We start from the raw sequence: 15,641 nt of genomic DNA, 5'->3' as shown, positions 1-15,641 counted from the left end.
ACGGGTTTGTCAGCAGCACATAGGGTTGCATTGTCGCGTGCGTGCGTGCACAGATGAGACCGGTTGGCTGACGTCAGAGGAGATGCTCGCCGCTCCTCATTGGTTGATGGGAGTGGGTGTGCTGAAGGGGTCTACTCTGCTTCTTAAGCTTTGCTGATTCACTCACAACTTGTCTGCTGTTGCAAATACTTCGTGTTAGTGCTCAGACCTTAGATAGATCCGGTGTGCTTTGATCCGGGAGGAAACCGGGGATTTCACACAGTGATAGGATTTGTTTGACAGCTATAATTATAATCGGAATACTGTTTATTATCTGTGTATGACTCTTGCTCGTTCTGACTATTCTTACTCTCAGTGATTCTGTACTTCTGCCCATCTGATCTTGCTGCCGACTCTGCCTGTTAAAACCTTCTTGTCTTTGCCTTCTGATTTTGTACCTTATCTGTCTGTCTGATGCCAACTCTATTAGTCTGACCATTCTACTCTCACCAGAGGGCCCTTGTCTCTGCTGGTGAGGGGCTCTGTACTGTTAGTGTCCTCCAGCTCCTTTGGTGAGGTACAGCCAAACCTATCAGTACTACTGTTGCACCAAGCACTATCCTTGCTATCACATTAGCTGCTGGTATACTTGTTTTATTGGTGATTCTGCAGATCACCATATAATCAGGTATATATCTGCATTATAGGTGATACTGCAGATCACCTAATAATCAGAACTCTGTTACTTGCTGACACTTATCATTACAGGAAACTTCCTGATGGACTGCCAAGTCACCCTGAAACGTAGTCAAATGGAAAACGCACACATAGTGCCTGAGGTTGGATAAATATAAAACCACCAGTGATCACATCACCAATAGAGGAGGACACAGGATCTAAAACCTCAACAGAGAACCTCCAATAGTGTAAATCAGACTTTAATAAATTGCTAAGTGGTCATATGCCTACATAAGAACTCTTGGCACCAGGCATATCGCAAAGGCAGCAAGCAGTGTGCTGCGGTTTACGGTCAGCCAGCACATCTCTTAAGGATAGATTCCATCTCATCACTCTCCTTCCTGTTTGTCTAAAGTGCCCAGCATGTCTCCAGGCTCCTCCCCTGATGACTCATTTGTGATGAAAGGTGTAGGGCGGAGCCTGGAGACATGCTGGGCGCTCTAGACAACCAGGAAGGAGAGTGGCAAGTTGGGATCTATTCTTCGGAGACGTGCTGGTTGACAGTCTGTAAACCACAGTACACTGCCTGCTGCCTTTGACATATGCCTGTTGCCAAGAGTTCTTATGTAAGCATATGACCACTTGTTTTAGCAATTTATTAAATCCATTTGATAACGTTTCAGGGTGACTCGGCAGCCCATCGGGATTTGAGAGGTTCCCACTTTTTTAAATCTTGGAACTGCCTCTGTCGAAAGTGCAGCTTGGACTTCCAAATGAATTTCATGGTACAGGCCACCAAAACCAACCCTACAAAGACTGTGGGCAAATTGCGCGCGCAAAAGTCCGCCATAGTGCGAATCGCGGCACATTGTGCGCGCAAAAGACCGCGAACGGCACTTCACGTGCTAACTGTTTAGCACTAAACAGTTTGCACGGCTTTGTGAATCAAGCCCTGTGTGAGGGAGGTGTAAGCAGAGGGAAAAGAAGAGTTAATTTTTAGGGCAGAACAAAAGGGATTGTGTGGACAAGTTGTGAAATATCACCTAGGTGAAAACTCGGTAGAAAAAGTTAATTGCATATGGGCAGGGCCGGCGCTACCATAGAGGCAAAGGGGGCAATTGCCCCAGGGCCCCACAGCTTGTAGGGGCCCCCAGTGGCTACAAGAGGAAAACATTTTTTTTTTCAAATCGACCTTATAGTTTTTGAGAAAATCGATTTTAAAGTTTCAAAGTAAAAAAAATACACAATTAAAAACCTGCCGACTTTAATGGTTAATAGCAAATCTACCTTAAATGCTAGAAACCCTAAATTTGCAGGATATGTTAAGAAGATCATTGGGAATAAGAGGAAAAAACAATTTTTCAAAAAGACTTTATAGTTTTTGAGAAATGTTAAAGTTTCGAAGGAAAAAAGTATACTTTTAAATGCGGTAAATGTCACTTTTAGTAGCAAACCTAACGGTAGTGTAATTTTACATGCATCAAAAGAAAGAGCAATACATTTCCTGACGGGGTTTCCTGTGGGTCCATAAGCAGCCGCAGCGCTTTGGCCAGGGATCGCTATACAGCCGCAATATGGCTGCATGAAGATCCCTGGCATTTTTTCTTATTTTCCCAATTTTTTTGTATGTTTAGAGTGTGGGAATTTAAAAAAAAAATTATGTGGGGTCCCCCCTCCTGAAACTTTTTAACCCCTTGTCCCCCATGCAGGCTGGGGTAGCCAGAATGTGGCTCCACACCCTGACTATACCAGCTGCAAAAAAGGTCCCTTAATGCCGATTTTTGTTTTGGGGTATCTGTTGGGGGCCCCCCAGGTTTATTTTGCCCTGGGGCCCCATTGTTGTTTAAACCGGCCCTGCATATGGGCCTTGAACTCCTATTCAATTAACTCTCTGAGATTTCGCCCTAGGAGGGCCATATGCAATTAACTTTTTATCCCGAGTTATCTGCTAGGAGATAATTTTCATCTTCTCTTCAAAATGACTTTTCAGCATGTTACAATTAAAAAAATACCCAAAAGTTGTTTTTGAAAAAGTACTATCACAATTATTTTGAGTATATTCTTGTTTACTGGGGGTTTAAAATGCATTTTATGACAAGGGGCCGTATGCAATTAACTTTTTATCCTGAGTTATCTCCTAGGAGATATTTTTCATATTTTCCTTAACCACTTCAGCCTTCAGTCGTATTTCACCTTATGCATCCAAGCAATTTTCAACTCCATTCATTCGCCAATAACTTTATCACTACTTATAACAATTAATTAATTAATCTATATCTTGTTTTTCTTCCACCAATTAGGCTTTCTTTGGGTGGTACATTTTGCTAAGAATTATTTTTTTCTAAATGCATTTTAACAAGAATATTAAGAAAACAATAAAAAAAATCATTATTTTTCAGTTTTCGGCCATTATAGCTTTAAAATAATACATGCTACCATAATTAAAACCCACACATTTTATTTGCCAATTTGTCCCAGTTATTATACCATTTAAATAATATCCCTATTACAATGTATGGTGCCAATATTTTATTTGGAAATAAATTGCATTTTTTCAGTTTTACGTCCATCACTATTTACAAGCTTATAATTTAAAAAATATTAGTAATGTACCCTCTTGACATGAATATTTAAAAAGTTCATACCCGTAGAAAACTATTTATGTTTTGTTTTAAATTATAGTTTTTTTTTTTGTTTTTTTTTTAGTTAAACATTTTATTTGGGTATTTTTTTGGGTGTGAGAGGTAAACAGTTAATTTTAAATGTAATTTATTGTGTTATGTGTGAAAAAAAATTATGTGCATATAGTTTTACTATTTGCCCACAAGATTGCCACAGGGATTTTTTTTGTTTTTCTATCCTGTGAGCGAGCACGCTTGCTTACAGGAAGCACAAGGAGAAAGTGATTTTTTTTTGGGGTCAGAAAGGCAGCGGACTCTGAAAAGAAGCCATCAGTTTTTCTACCGGGGACTTAGATCAGTGAATGGGAACAATGTTCCCATTCATTGATCTCTGGGCTAATGGGGGGCGGCACAGGAGCACGCCGGCGCACGCACAATCACGCACAGGAGCACACAGACTTTTAAGCATTTTACAATTGAACAAATACCCAAAAGTTGGTTAAAAATTACTATCAAAATTATTTTGAGCATTTTCTTGTTTGCTAGTGGTTTAAAAATAACTTTATGAGTAGGTATGAAAATATTACCTAGGAGAAAACTCAGGAGAACAAGTGAATTCCATATGGGCCGAAATATGTTGTTCTTCCCACTTGGTCACATGGTCCCACCTAACCAACCCGCCCACCAGCTGAACCCAGAGAGCACACTGTACTGCAGTGGCAACTACTTTTGGTCCACAAAACAGGTATTCTGCCCACCACTTTGCATCTGCACATGGCTTATATTCACTTATTATCCTGATTGCTAGTAGAAATATCCCTTGCTCATTTTTGTTTTTACTTGAGCTTTAAACATGTATTATTTAGTATTCATACAGTAGTATATTATAGCCATTATTTCTGTGCATCCATAGATGTAGATTCCATCTTGCCAAACTTGATTACATCGCCCGAATACACAGACCTGATAATGAAAGTACCCTCAGAACTCTGGACACTGAAAAGTAAGTGACTTTATCCCCGATTCACTAAGAATGTCCTTGTCTAGAGAATGTCAGGGCAACAACATACGCGACCCAGCAAATGTGGCCTGCATGTAATATAAAATACCAGGAAACCCCCGATTCTCAAAAGAATTGTGTGAGCATATGCTGCCCATACTAAGACACCTCCACAACTGTCCCGCCCACACTAAGCCAACAGCCACAGGCGTGTCCGCGCATGCTTAAGTGCGAGCACACAACAGTTGCTTCACTAAGAAGCCACACACACTAAGCCACCGCCCACAACTTCACCGCCCACACTAATCTGCAACAGCACTAAGCAGCCGCCCTCAGTTATGTACCCGATTGGGTGTGGGCCAGGAGTGTAAGTACAGGGGAGCAGGTCCTGCAACTGCAGGGAGGCCCAGATCTGTAAAAGGGCCCTAACTACTATTATTAACTTTCCCTTTCTCCAGGCATCCATCAGATCAGGTATTCTTGTGGCTACACTTGTTATGGGTGAAAAGATTATGATGGCCACACTTGTTTTATGACCCTTGCCAGATGTGACCCCTGGCTGTGAGGGTCACCAAGGGTAGGGAAGGGAAGGGGTGTCAACAATGGGAGGACCATCAAAGTTTTGCTGGGGAGCACCATAGTTTGTAGTTATGCCCCTGGTATGGGACATTCTCTGTCTAGGATGTGCTACCATTCAATGTTAGTGTAGTGACCCAAGAATTTGATTGTCCTCATTGTGATTCTGGTGATTAAATCTATGGATATATGGAACTAATAATCTTTTTTATATCAAAAGTGTTTATGTACCTACTGACTTCATTCAAATGGGGCTGAAGTTCTAGTCTTTTCTTTTTTTTTTCTTTTTGAGAGGATAGATTCATATTTTTTCACTAATAGGCCAAGTTTCTTGGGGCTCTTCTTCCACATACAGCAGAGCCCCACCCATTCGTTGTTCAGCCCTTCTTCCTTATGTCAGATTTTCATATACGCCACCTTGGCGCAGCTCCCCTTTACCGTGTGTTGTTACCAATTTACAACCTCTTGTTTCATATGCAGCAACCCTCTCTTCAATGTCCAGCAGCCTGCTCGGGGAGAAGCCACCCAAGGCTCAGGCCCAAGGCTCATGCTAATAGCTTAACTCGTAGTACACAGTGCTAGTAGTGAGGGCAATATTTCTGTGCAATGTCTGTGCACACACTGCTATTAAATCTGCCTACCTCCTGATTTCATGTCCTCCACACAAACTTAAGCATGGAACACATCGTCAATTGTGATTGGCCAATCACCGACCAGTTTTACCATCTCCATGTAGTATGAGAGTTTTCTTGCACAGCCTGTTCATTGTAGGTGGTAAATTTGACCAGTCATTGGTCAATCAAAACTGAAGGTGTGTACCAGGCTTAAGGGTGCAACACACATCCAATTTTTATTAACCAATGATTGGTCAGTGTTACCACTTCCATGTAGTAGGAGGTCCGACAGATTTTGAATACTCTAGTTGGTTAGCTCTCATACTACATTACAAATGGTAACTTTTGCCAATGAAACCTGGATGTCTGTACAGTACACACCTTTCCTTGAAACTGTGTGCGTTTTGAAATGGGGTCTATCGTACATTTAATTTATTTCAATTGCATTGCATTTTCTGTGTTTAAAAATCACACAGCAAGTCTCTTTTTTTTTCGTGTGCAATACTGTATGCGATTTGGGTTTAATTCAAGTCAAGGGGAATGCAAAAAAATTGCAGACAAGTTAATTAGATACTTTTTCATTTAAATTAACTTCATTGGTCTACACTGAAGAATTTCAATCTAAAATTCACAAACAAAAACTGCAGAAAACACACACAACAGTCCATTGAAAATAAACCCTTAAAAATCTCAAATGCAAATTTCTGCAAGCGGGACATCACACATGCAGAATTTGCATTGACAAGTATGAATGGCCCCTAAGTACAGTTGAACTTGTACAGTATGTTTTATTTGCACATTACAAAGTAACCAAGCTAAAAAAAAAACAAAAACAAAAAAAAAACATGGAGGTTGCCATTAACCACTTGACGACCATAGGCTTACACCCCCCTAGTGACCAGGCTATTTTTCACAATACAGGGCTGTGCTGCTTGGTCAGGTTGCTGCACAGCCCTGCAACTTAGCACACACATTTTTACGTTACTGTCCTTAATAGGACACTCTGCTGGAGGTATCTGACCGCTGCTGCAATCTTTTTTTTTTCTTGTAAATAAGAAAGGGAAGGCTTTTCCCTCCCACCCCCACCTCCCCCCCCCACCTTCCGTGCCATCCTAATCGCCATAGGGAGGTGATCGGCAGCAGCCTATGAGAGGGCTCCATTCGCCAGCCAATCCGGGGGCTCATCACGGAGCTCTGCTCTGTGAACCGGCAGGGAACAATTGCACACGCATTCCCTGCTAAACTGCAGCTCCAGGTCTTGACGCCAATCGGCGTTAGGTGGTCCTGGGGATGCCACCGCGGTCACGCCCATTGGCGCGACGCGGTCATTAGGTAGTTAATCCTTGAAATTAATAATTCAGAAAAATAGTGAAATTACCCTTTAAACAGAGCCTTTATTGAGGCTAGGGGCACACTAGGCAGAAACGCTAGCATTTTTGCTGCTTGTGAAAGTCTAGGGCCACATATAAAAATACATATATGTTCTTTTTGCAATGTGCGTTTTTGAAAAAGCAAAACTTACTGCATAATTTTCAAAAACGCATGTAAAATGCACATAATGTATCGCAATAGAGACACAGAAGAATGCATTTTAACATTTTTTTTGATGAATTGTTTTTTTAAAATATGTTACTGTATTTAACTCCACTGATTAGTAAAAATGTGAAAATGCAAATGTGAAATGCGCTAAAAAATGCACGAAAAAAAACAATTGCAAATGCATGAAGAATGCACCAAGACCCAACAAAAAACAAAAACCCACAGTGCAGTTAACGCATCGTTTTCTGCACTGCCTAGTGTGCTCCCAGCCTGGATGTTAATCGGAAATAGCTGCAACATTTGTTCAGGTACAGTGTTTAAACCTTCATCTGAATAACCTCTGATTTTCCATTTAGCAACCACGGGCATTCCTCTGCAAGAAATGGATGAAGAAATGTTCACCAGACACGCTGAGGAAATTGACAAACCTGGTCAAAGAATTTTTCCCACCATGGTCCCGTTGGACTTACCGGCTATTTCCAAGATGAGGCAAGAGAAAGCCAGTACTTCCTCTGAAGGACTTATCTCGAAAGTTCAAACACTGCTTTCTACACAGCTACCGCCAGCAATCCAGGGAATTGCATCAAAAGAACACAAAATCTTTCCTACTAAAATAGTAGAAACCATTGCACAGAAAAGACCAATGCTTTCAGATGAAGTATCCTTACAACCTCAAAATGCACTAAGAGAGTACAGCGTCTCATTTTTGGGCCAGAAAACTCAAGAGGTGTCCTCACTTAAGCTGCCAGGGTGGACAACAATTGCAGCCCTTGAAATGTTACAAAGGCCGTACACTGTAATGCCTTTATGGACAGGACAAACCAATGAAATAGCACGAGACTCTATTACTGAAAAGATTCCAGCTACTTATGTGGATGTATCTCCGATGGAAAGAGGTTCCTCACCAAAGATCTCATCTCTTACTAAATATGGACGTGTGGATGCAGTACATACTTTGCTCAAAACAACACCCTCAACTCAACATGGAATTCCGATAGAGATAAGTCCACTACGGGTGGACAGTGACCTACTGCAAAAACAGCATGATGCTGCTACTGTGAAAATGCTTTTGGGGACAACCAGAGGAAAAATCTCTACTCCAACAGCGACTGTAACCTCCCTGGGTAAGCTTGTTGTTGCTTCAACTTGTGCCTGAACTCATTCAGTTAGTACACTAGGATAAACATAATCACTGTGACATAAAGACTGAGTATACAGCTAAACAAACACTACACCTTGAAGTTCAACAATTCAATTTGAAATTAATTAATACAGTCAGCTCAAAAAAATCTACAAACTATGTATTTTTTTTTATTGTTTTTTTTTTTTTTTTTTTTTTACAAAAACATTTTTTGGGTAACTGTTGGGGAGTGTGGGAGGTAAGGGGTTAATTTCAGATATTAAAAAATGTATTTTAATGAAAAAAAAGTGGGAGATATAATTTTACTATTCGGCCACAAGATGTCCTCGCCCATAACTTCCAGTATGCGTAGCATTACTATGCAAAGAGGTAGTAATGCGTGGATGTGTAAGTATCATTTTTTGTGAATGGCGGTGCCGTCTAATAGAGGGCGGTGGTCATTCACTCGGGGACTTAGATCAATGAATGGGAACTGCGTTCCCATTCATTGACCTCCCAGCTAACTATTGGTGGCGGTAACGATCACAGGAGTGCGCAGGGCGGGGGAACAAGGTGAGCAGGAAATACGTTCCTGCAAGGAGATATGGGATTTTGCAGGGTTGTAGTTACTCGCCCCGGGGGAGAGAAAGTGGTTAATCTGTGAGTAAGTAAAACTCAAAAGTTGCACTCAACCAGATGTGGCGAATGTGGCTAACCACAAAAGGCCATGTTTTAGGATGTGCAATCACATCAGATGTTGAACAAACCAATGTTTGTGGTCCAATAAAAATGTAAAAATATGATCAACTTGCATAGTTACAACAAACGTGGGGGCAGTGGAGAGTGCCATCATTTTAAATACTTTTATTATTGTGTGTTTATATAGCACTGACATCTTCTGCAGCACTTTAAAGAGTACATAGTCATGTCACTGACTGTCCTCAGAGGAGCTCACAATCTACTTCCTACCATAGTCATAGTCTAGCGTCCTGACATATTATCATTATTATTATTATTATTATTATTATGTATTTATACCTCACTGACATCTTCAGCATTTTACAGAGTACATAATCATGTCACCGACTGTCCTCACAGGAGCTCACAATCCAATCCTACCATAGTCATAGTCTAATATCCTACCATATTATTAGTATGTATATAGCACTGACGTCTTCTGCAGCACTTTACAGAGTACATAGTTATGTCACTGGCTGTCCTTGGAGGGGCGCCCACCTAACTTCTACCATAGCCACAGTCTAATAATGCCCCTATCATAGCCTGCGGACTATTTTTGTGTGGAACCAATTAACTGGCATGTTTTGGGAGGTGGTAGTGGCCTTAGGATGCGTGCATGAAAAAGAGGTGCCAGAAAATTTGGGCACTCAATTTCGGCATGTATAAAATTGGTAAATTTACAGAATTTCTACATTTTTAGGTTTTAAAGAACATATATGCGTCATCACAACTGAGCCAATGGTTTTTCTCCCATTGGCGCTGCAGGATTGCACTTAATTGTACTTAATCTCAGTGTAGGGACTGTACAATTTCATATTTTTGTGAAATCCTCAAAAGTAGGCAAAATCAATTACCATTGCGTAAGTTCCTGTGCTAGAGCCACACACAAAAAAGGTAGGGATGAGCCAATTGATAGAAATATTTGTATTAGTTGTAGTTTTACTTTATTCAGTATAGTACTTTCTATTAAATATATATATATATTTTTTTTATAAATGTTTTTAAATTATGCTCACAAACCAAGGCTCCACTGTATTCTATTAGTTAAACAGTAGGTGTGACAACATAGTCCAGCAAAGTAAGATGATTTGTCAAAGATATAGATATGTATATAGCTTTTTGGACTGATTTTCATGTACATTAACCACTAGTGGCTGGATGGTGTAATGGTTAAAGAGACTCTGTAACAAAAATGTCATCCTTATTTCTACCATCCTACAAGTTCCTAAACCTATTCTAATGTGCTCTGGCTTACTGCAGCACTTTCTACTATCACCATCTCTGTAATAAATCAATGTAACTTTCCCCTGTTGGACTTGTCGCCCTGTGTGAAAGGCTGCCAACTCTTCCGTGCTGATCTGTTATGCACGCCCCCCCTCCAGGTCCCTCTATGCATACTCCAGTGTGTGTGTTATTTACATAAGCCAGCAGCCTCTCTGCTCTTATCAGTGAAAGCTGGATAAAAATCCTCCTCTGCTAGGCTGTGAAAGGAGCTGGCTGACACATACTGAGGAATTACAGACAGGGCAGAGCTGTCTGCAGGAAGAAACAATCAGCCTCACAGCGTGTCACTAGTATTCAGTGCATGAGAGCTGCAGGGGGAAGAAGGTAAACACACAAGTGATCTCTTGAGATTCAAAAGGAAGGCTGTATACAGCCTGCTTGTGTATGGATGTATTTTCTATGTGTGGACATGCTGTACATCAACCTACTTCATGTTTTGGTGGCCATTTTGTTTGTTTATGAACAAACTTTTTAAAACAGTTTTTGACTACTGTTAATGTGGCGGGGAGTGGTGAAATTGTGACAGAGGGGAATAGGAGATGTCCCCTAATGCACTGGTATGTTTATTTTTGTGCGATTTTAACAATACAGATTCTCTTTTAGGGCTCTGCCTCTGACACAGGAGACCTGGGTTCAAATCTAGTGTTGCTTGGATACCCCCCAATCATGAATTTGAGTAAATCCGGCCACGGCAGAATAGAAATCAGGATTTGCTGTGATCGTGCTCCAGATTTGAAACAGAGCTTCGGATTCGACCATGATCACAGATATGACTTTAATGTTAATAGAAAGCCCCCATACATGCTACAACCGCCAAAATTGCAAGGGTTATAAAGGTGTTCAGTGGCTACAACTTAAAAAATTTTTTTTCAAAAAGACCTAATAGTTTTTGAGAAAATCGATTTTAAAGCTTCAAATGAAAAAAGTATTTGTGATTAAAAACTGCCAAAACCTGCCAACTTTAGCGGTTAATAACAAAGCCCCCTTACTTGCTAGAAAACACCAAATTTGCCGGATATATTAATTAGAACAGTTGGAACAAGGGGAAAACATTTTTGAAATAAGACCTTATAGTTTTTGAGAAAATCGATTTTAAAGTTTCAAAGGAAGTTTCAAAGGAAAAAAAGTATACATGTAAAGGTGGTAAATATATTAACTGTCATTTACCGCATTTAATTGTATACTATTTTCCTTTAAAATCGATTTCTCAAAAACTATAAGGTCTTTTTGAAAAAAAATTCCCCTTGTTCCCACTGTTCTACCTAACCTATCCTGCAAATTTGGTGTTTATATCATGTAAGGGGGTTTTGCTATTAACCGCTAAAGTTTGCGGGTTTTGACGGTTTTAATCACGGCTGTGATCATGGCTAAATCCATGATCACAAGCCAGATTTGGACCACGATCACGAGTGCATTCAGAACTAGATCCGTGATCGAGGGGCAATCACGAATTCGGATCACGATGTCGGAGAGTGAAAAAATGCGTGTGAATCACGGCTATTCCGTGATCATGAGGTCGTGATGAGCATCACTGTTCAAATCTCGGCTCTGCCTGTTCAGTAAACCAGCACCTATTCAATAGGAGACCTTAGGCAAGTCTCCCTAACACGGCTACTGCCTGTAGAGTGTGTCCTAGTAGCTGCAGCTCTGGAACTTTGAGTCCACCAGGAGAAACTTGCGATATAAATGTTATTTGTCTTGTCTTATTTGTCTTGTCTAGTGACATTGATCTGGAGAGTCAACCTATTGCTAATCTTTGAAATCCATTTTGCACATACCACCATCTCAGTGTAACGATCGGTGTAACACAGAGAGGATCTGATGACCGGTGATCTGCAGTATCACGGGGAATACAGATATATACCAGATTATTGATGATCTGCAGTATCACCGATAATCAGACATATAGGCTAACCTCTGGACACCTAAGAAGAGTAGTAGTGTTTGGTGCAACAGTAATACTTAGAGGACTAGGCCTCAGGGCAGTAAGGAGTACTGCACAAATTCCTTCCGAAGACCTGAACTCTCCCGGAGGGAGGAGTCAGGCTGAGAGTAGGAAGGACAACCTAGAGTGACACTCAGGAGGGAGTGTCACTACCAGGACTGGGAACCGCCTCTGACAGTAAGGTCAGTTCTCGAGGTCGGACAAACCAGGTCGTAACCACACAGACAGATACAGTACAGATTCAGAAGGCAGATGCGGGGTCTAATAAACAAGCAGGGTTCGGCAACAGGGTATGAGAAATATCGAGGTACAGAATCAGGAGGCAGATGCAGAGTCTTAGGGTGAGCCGGGGTTCGGCAACAGAGCATCAGAATAGCAAGGTACAGGATCAGAGTTCAGAAGAATAGTCAGGCAAGCAGAAGGTCATAACAGATAATACAGTATAATTTCCTAATGCTAAGGTGTGAGATCCGTGGCCGTCAACACCTTTGGAAACTATGCTAGAACACAGATACAGACAGGTCTGAGTGCTACCACGTTGTGTTCGCAACGCCAGACAACCAGCAACTGAACAGCCAGCAGTATATATACACAGCTACTTTCCAGCCCCTCCCTGAGTGCTGGACCAATGAGAGGACACAGAATTGTCAGCTGACCAGCTTGGTCAGCTGACCTACTTCTGGCTGCCATATAAGTTTTGCCTCTCTGCGCGCACGCGCGTCATTCTGAATCTTGGTAGACTATCACTCCCAGCCACACCAGTACTGTCTTGCAATGTGCTTGCTGACTCGTGCACGGGGTTGGTCGCACCGCCATCAGCCCCGGCGGCGGCCTCCCCGCGCTGGGTCAGACTACTCGAAACAGGCCCAAGCGCGTTCCGCCACGCCATGCGTCGAAAGACCCGCCTCCCGCTGACTCATGGCGGCGGCTCTTCCGCGTTTCTTCACACTCAGAAAGAATTAGGGGTAGTCAGAAATGCCGATTTCTGTTTCCCACAAAAATTTCCACTTTCTGAATAGTGATTTTTCCATTGAAATCCGATTTTCTAATTTATGGTTTCCGCATACTTCTGAAGATTGCTAAGTTTTTTTTATCAAATAAAGTTTGTTCATTGTAAAGATAAAAAAAAAAATAGCGGAATCTGCTAATTTTTTTTTATTTTGCAGATGTACACTATTATGCAGAAACCGCATTTCTGATTGGCAACCACAGTAAATTTCTGCATTCTCTGGTTCTCTGCGGTAATTCAGTTTCAGTAGAAATATTCAGCATGCTCTAAAATTACCAAAGTCTCATAATTGGCTGCCAAAAAATTCTACATTCTCTCATTGTCTAATAGTCTAAAGAAAAATTACCTGATTGGTCTAAAATTACCAAGGTAATACCCTTTCCATGGAAAAATTCTGCATTCTCTGACTGGTCTACAATTATTGTGGTAATACGTTTTTTTGCAAAAAATTCAACATTCTTTAATTGGTCCAATGCTTCCGAGTTCTGTGATTGTAGCTGTAAAGCAGTATTTCAGTGGAATTCCCATTTCCGATGCAGTAACCCGATTTCTGGTCGTAAACTATTAAATCATCATTTCACAGCAAATTTCCAGCCATCCCTACTCAGAATGCTCACACTCATTGGTTTTTTTTTTTTTTTCCCAACAGATTCTCTTCTACCTCAAGTGAAGCCAACAACAGAGAGGCAGAAGGTCTTTGTACCGCTTTACACTCAGTCAAGTGAGTCCATTTTACACCAACAAAGTTAAACTATGATTGGTTATGATGAAGTGCAGATTTACACCAACAAATGCTTGACTGTAAAAGTAGCATAATGTAATAATTTTATGCAATATTACCTGTTGCGTGTGGTTCACTGTTAGTCATGAAGAGAATCCGAAGACATAGCAAAACAGTTCTTTAGGTGACATCTTTAATGACTAACTGTACAAAATTTTTCAATAAGCTTTGAAACTTTAAGTTATTTTTTCAGGCATGTTACAGAACTGGATCAAAACCATGGTTTTGATCCAGTTCGATCCAGTTCTGGAATAAGCCTGAAGAAGAAACTTAAAAGTTTCCAAAGATTGCAAAGAAATCCTGTACAGTTAGTCAGTAAAGGTATCGCCTAAACAACTTTTGTTATGTCTTGGGATGCAATATTATGTAAGACAATAATTGATAGTCACTTTTCTCTAATTTTTCTTCCTGGCAAGAAGAATGGATAGATAGTCCGTATTTATATGAAAGGCGAATTTGACAGATGTTTCTGTGACTGTTATATTGTTCTGGATATGTGATTGCTTAAAATGATGACCGCAGTTCAGGATTTATTTTATTTATTTTTTATTTGACAGTTTGATCAGCCTATTGAAGGTACTCTAGGGCCATAAATGTCTTTAGTTCTGTGACTTATAGGTTGTGGACTTTAGAGCAGAAAATGTTTAATTGTAGGAAATAACATTTTTTCCATCTTCATTGCTGTAAAGCAGGTTCAATGCCAATAATTGATGGTTTAGGCAAGGGTTACTGTGGGGTAATATTAGGGTTTAAGTAATGGGTACGTTATGGTTTGGTTTCAGGTGACAGGGTCATTTTAGATTAATATTAGACTGAGGTTAAATCAGGTTCATGCTAGGTTTATAGTGAGAGGGCTAAGCCTAGAATGAGGGATAGGCTATGAGTTGGGTTCTATGGTGAGTAGAATGATATACAATGTATGGTTAGGATACCTATACTTCAGTATTGAAATTCATCAGCAGCGCTATCTCAGTGTCACTAGTAAGCAGGTATTGTACAATAATAAGCAGTCTTTAATAAAAGACAATGATCCAATCTCTCTAGTCTTCTATGAGCTTTTGATAGGCGATCTATAGTTAAATGGTCAAGATTACACTCACCAGACGTACTGACTCTTATCACAGGAGTCAGTATAGGCAGCGAGGAGTTTTTAGCCCCCCCTCCTAGCTCTCGAGCCTCTTCACTGATCGGCCTCACTACCAGATCATCTAGGTCATCACAATTGCCCCCATTACAGAGGAATGGTTAACACCTTAATAGGATATATGGCAGCCTCTCAGATCCACCAATCTCCAATATTAAAAACAATGCGGTATATAGCAGCTTCTGAACTCCACCAATCTCAAAGTTTCTCAAAAGCAAGCATAAACATCTTCCATAGCATAATACAGTTTATTAAAATGAAATTAAAAACATCCAATACACTCACAAGAGTAGCATCAGGCTTCAGGCATAGAGTTTATGGTCGGGCTCTACCCCATGCGCCACTCCGGATTGGCGCCCAGTTGGTCGCCGGTCCCTCCACGCTAAAGCTTCAGCTCACTCCTCTGTGGTATAGACTTCCTTGTCGGCACATGCGTCCCCGCCCTACGCGTTTTGAACATCAGTTCTCATCAGGGGCGTGGGGACGCGTATGCTGCGTGCCAATAAATACAGAGATCCTCCGATCTCTCCTCACATCCTCATGGAGGATGGGCGGGGACGCGTGTGCCGACAAGGAAGTTTATACCACAGAGGAGTGAGCTGAAGCTTTAGCG

The 15,641-nt window shown here is 41.0% G+C and overlaps 1 protein-coding gene across 1 annotated transcript in view; it reads left to right on the top strand.

The window, feature by feature from the left end:
• LOC137519461 (uncharacterized) overlaps nucleotides 1-15,641 on the top strand; it is a 200,065-nt gene that overhangs the window by 12,050 nt on the left and 172,374 nt on the right. Inside the window, exons 4-6 of the mRNA XM_068238415.1 lie at nucleotides 4,192-4,281; nucleotides 7,364-8,131; nucleotides 13,753-13,824. Coding sequence (XP_068094516.1) covers nucleotides 4,192-4,281; nucleotides 7,364-8,131; nucleotides 13,753-13,824 — 930 coding nt within the window. The remainder of the gene's footprint in view (nucleotides 1-4,191; nucleotides 4,282-7,363; nucleotides 8,132-13,752; nucleotides 13,825-15,641) is intronic.

The sequence above is a fragment of the Hyperolius riggenbachi genome, chromosome 5 (genome assembly GCF_040937935.1).
Source record: "Hyperolius riggenbachi isolate aHypRig1 chromosome 5, aHypRig1.pri, whole genome shotgun sequence".
Lineage (NCBI taxonomy): Eukaryota > Metazoa > Chordata > Amphibia > Anura > Hyperoliidae > Hyperolius > Hyperolius riggenbachi.
The sequence above is the reverse complement of the archived record's forward strand: the minus strand, read 5'-3'. Positions and strand labels throughout refer to the sequence as shown.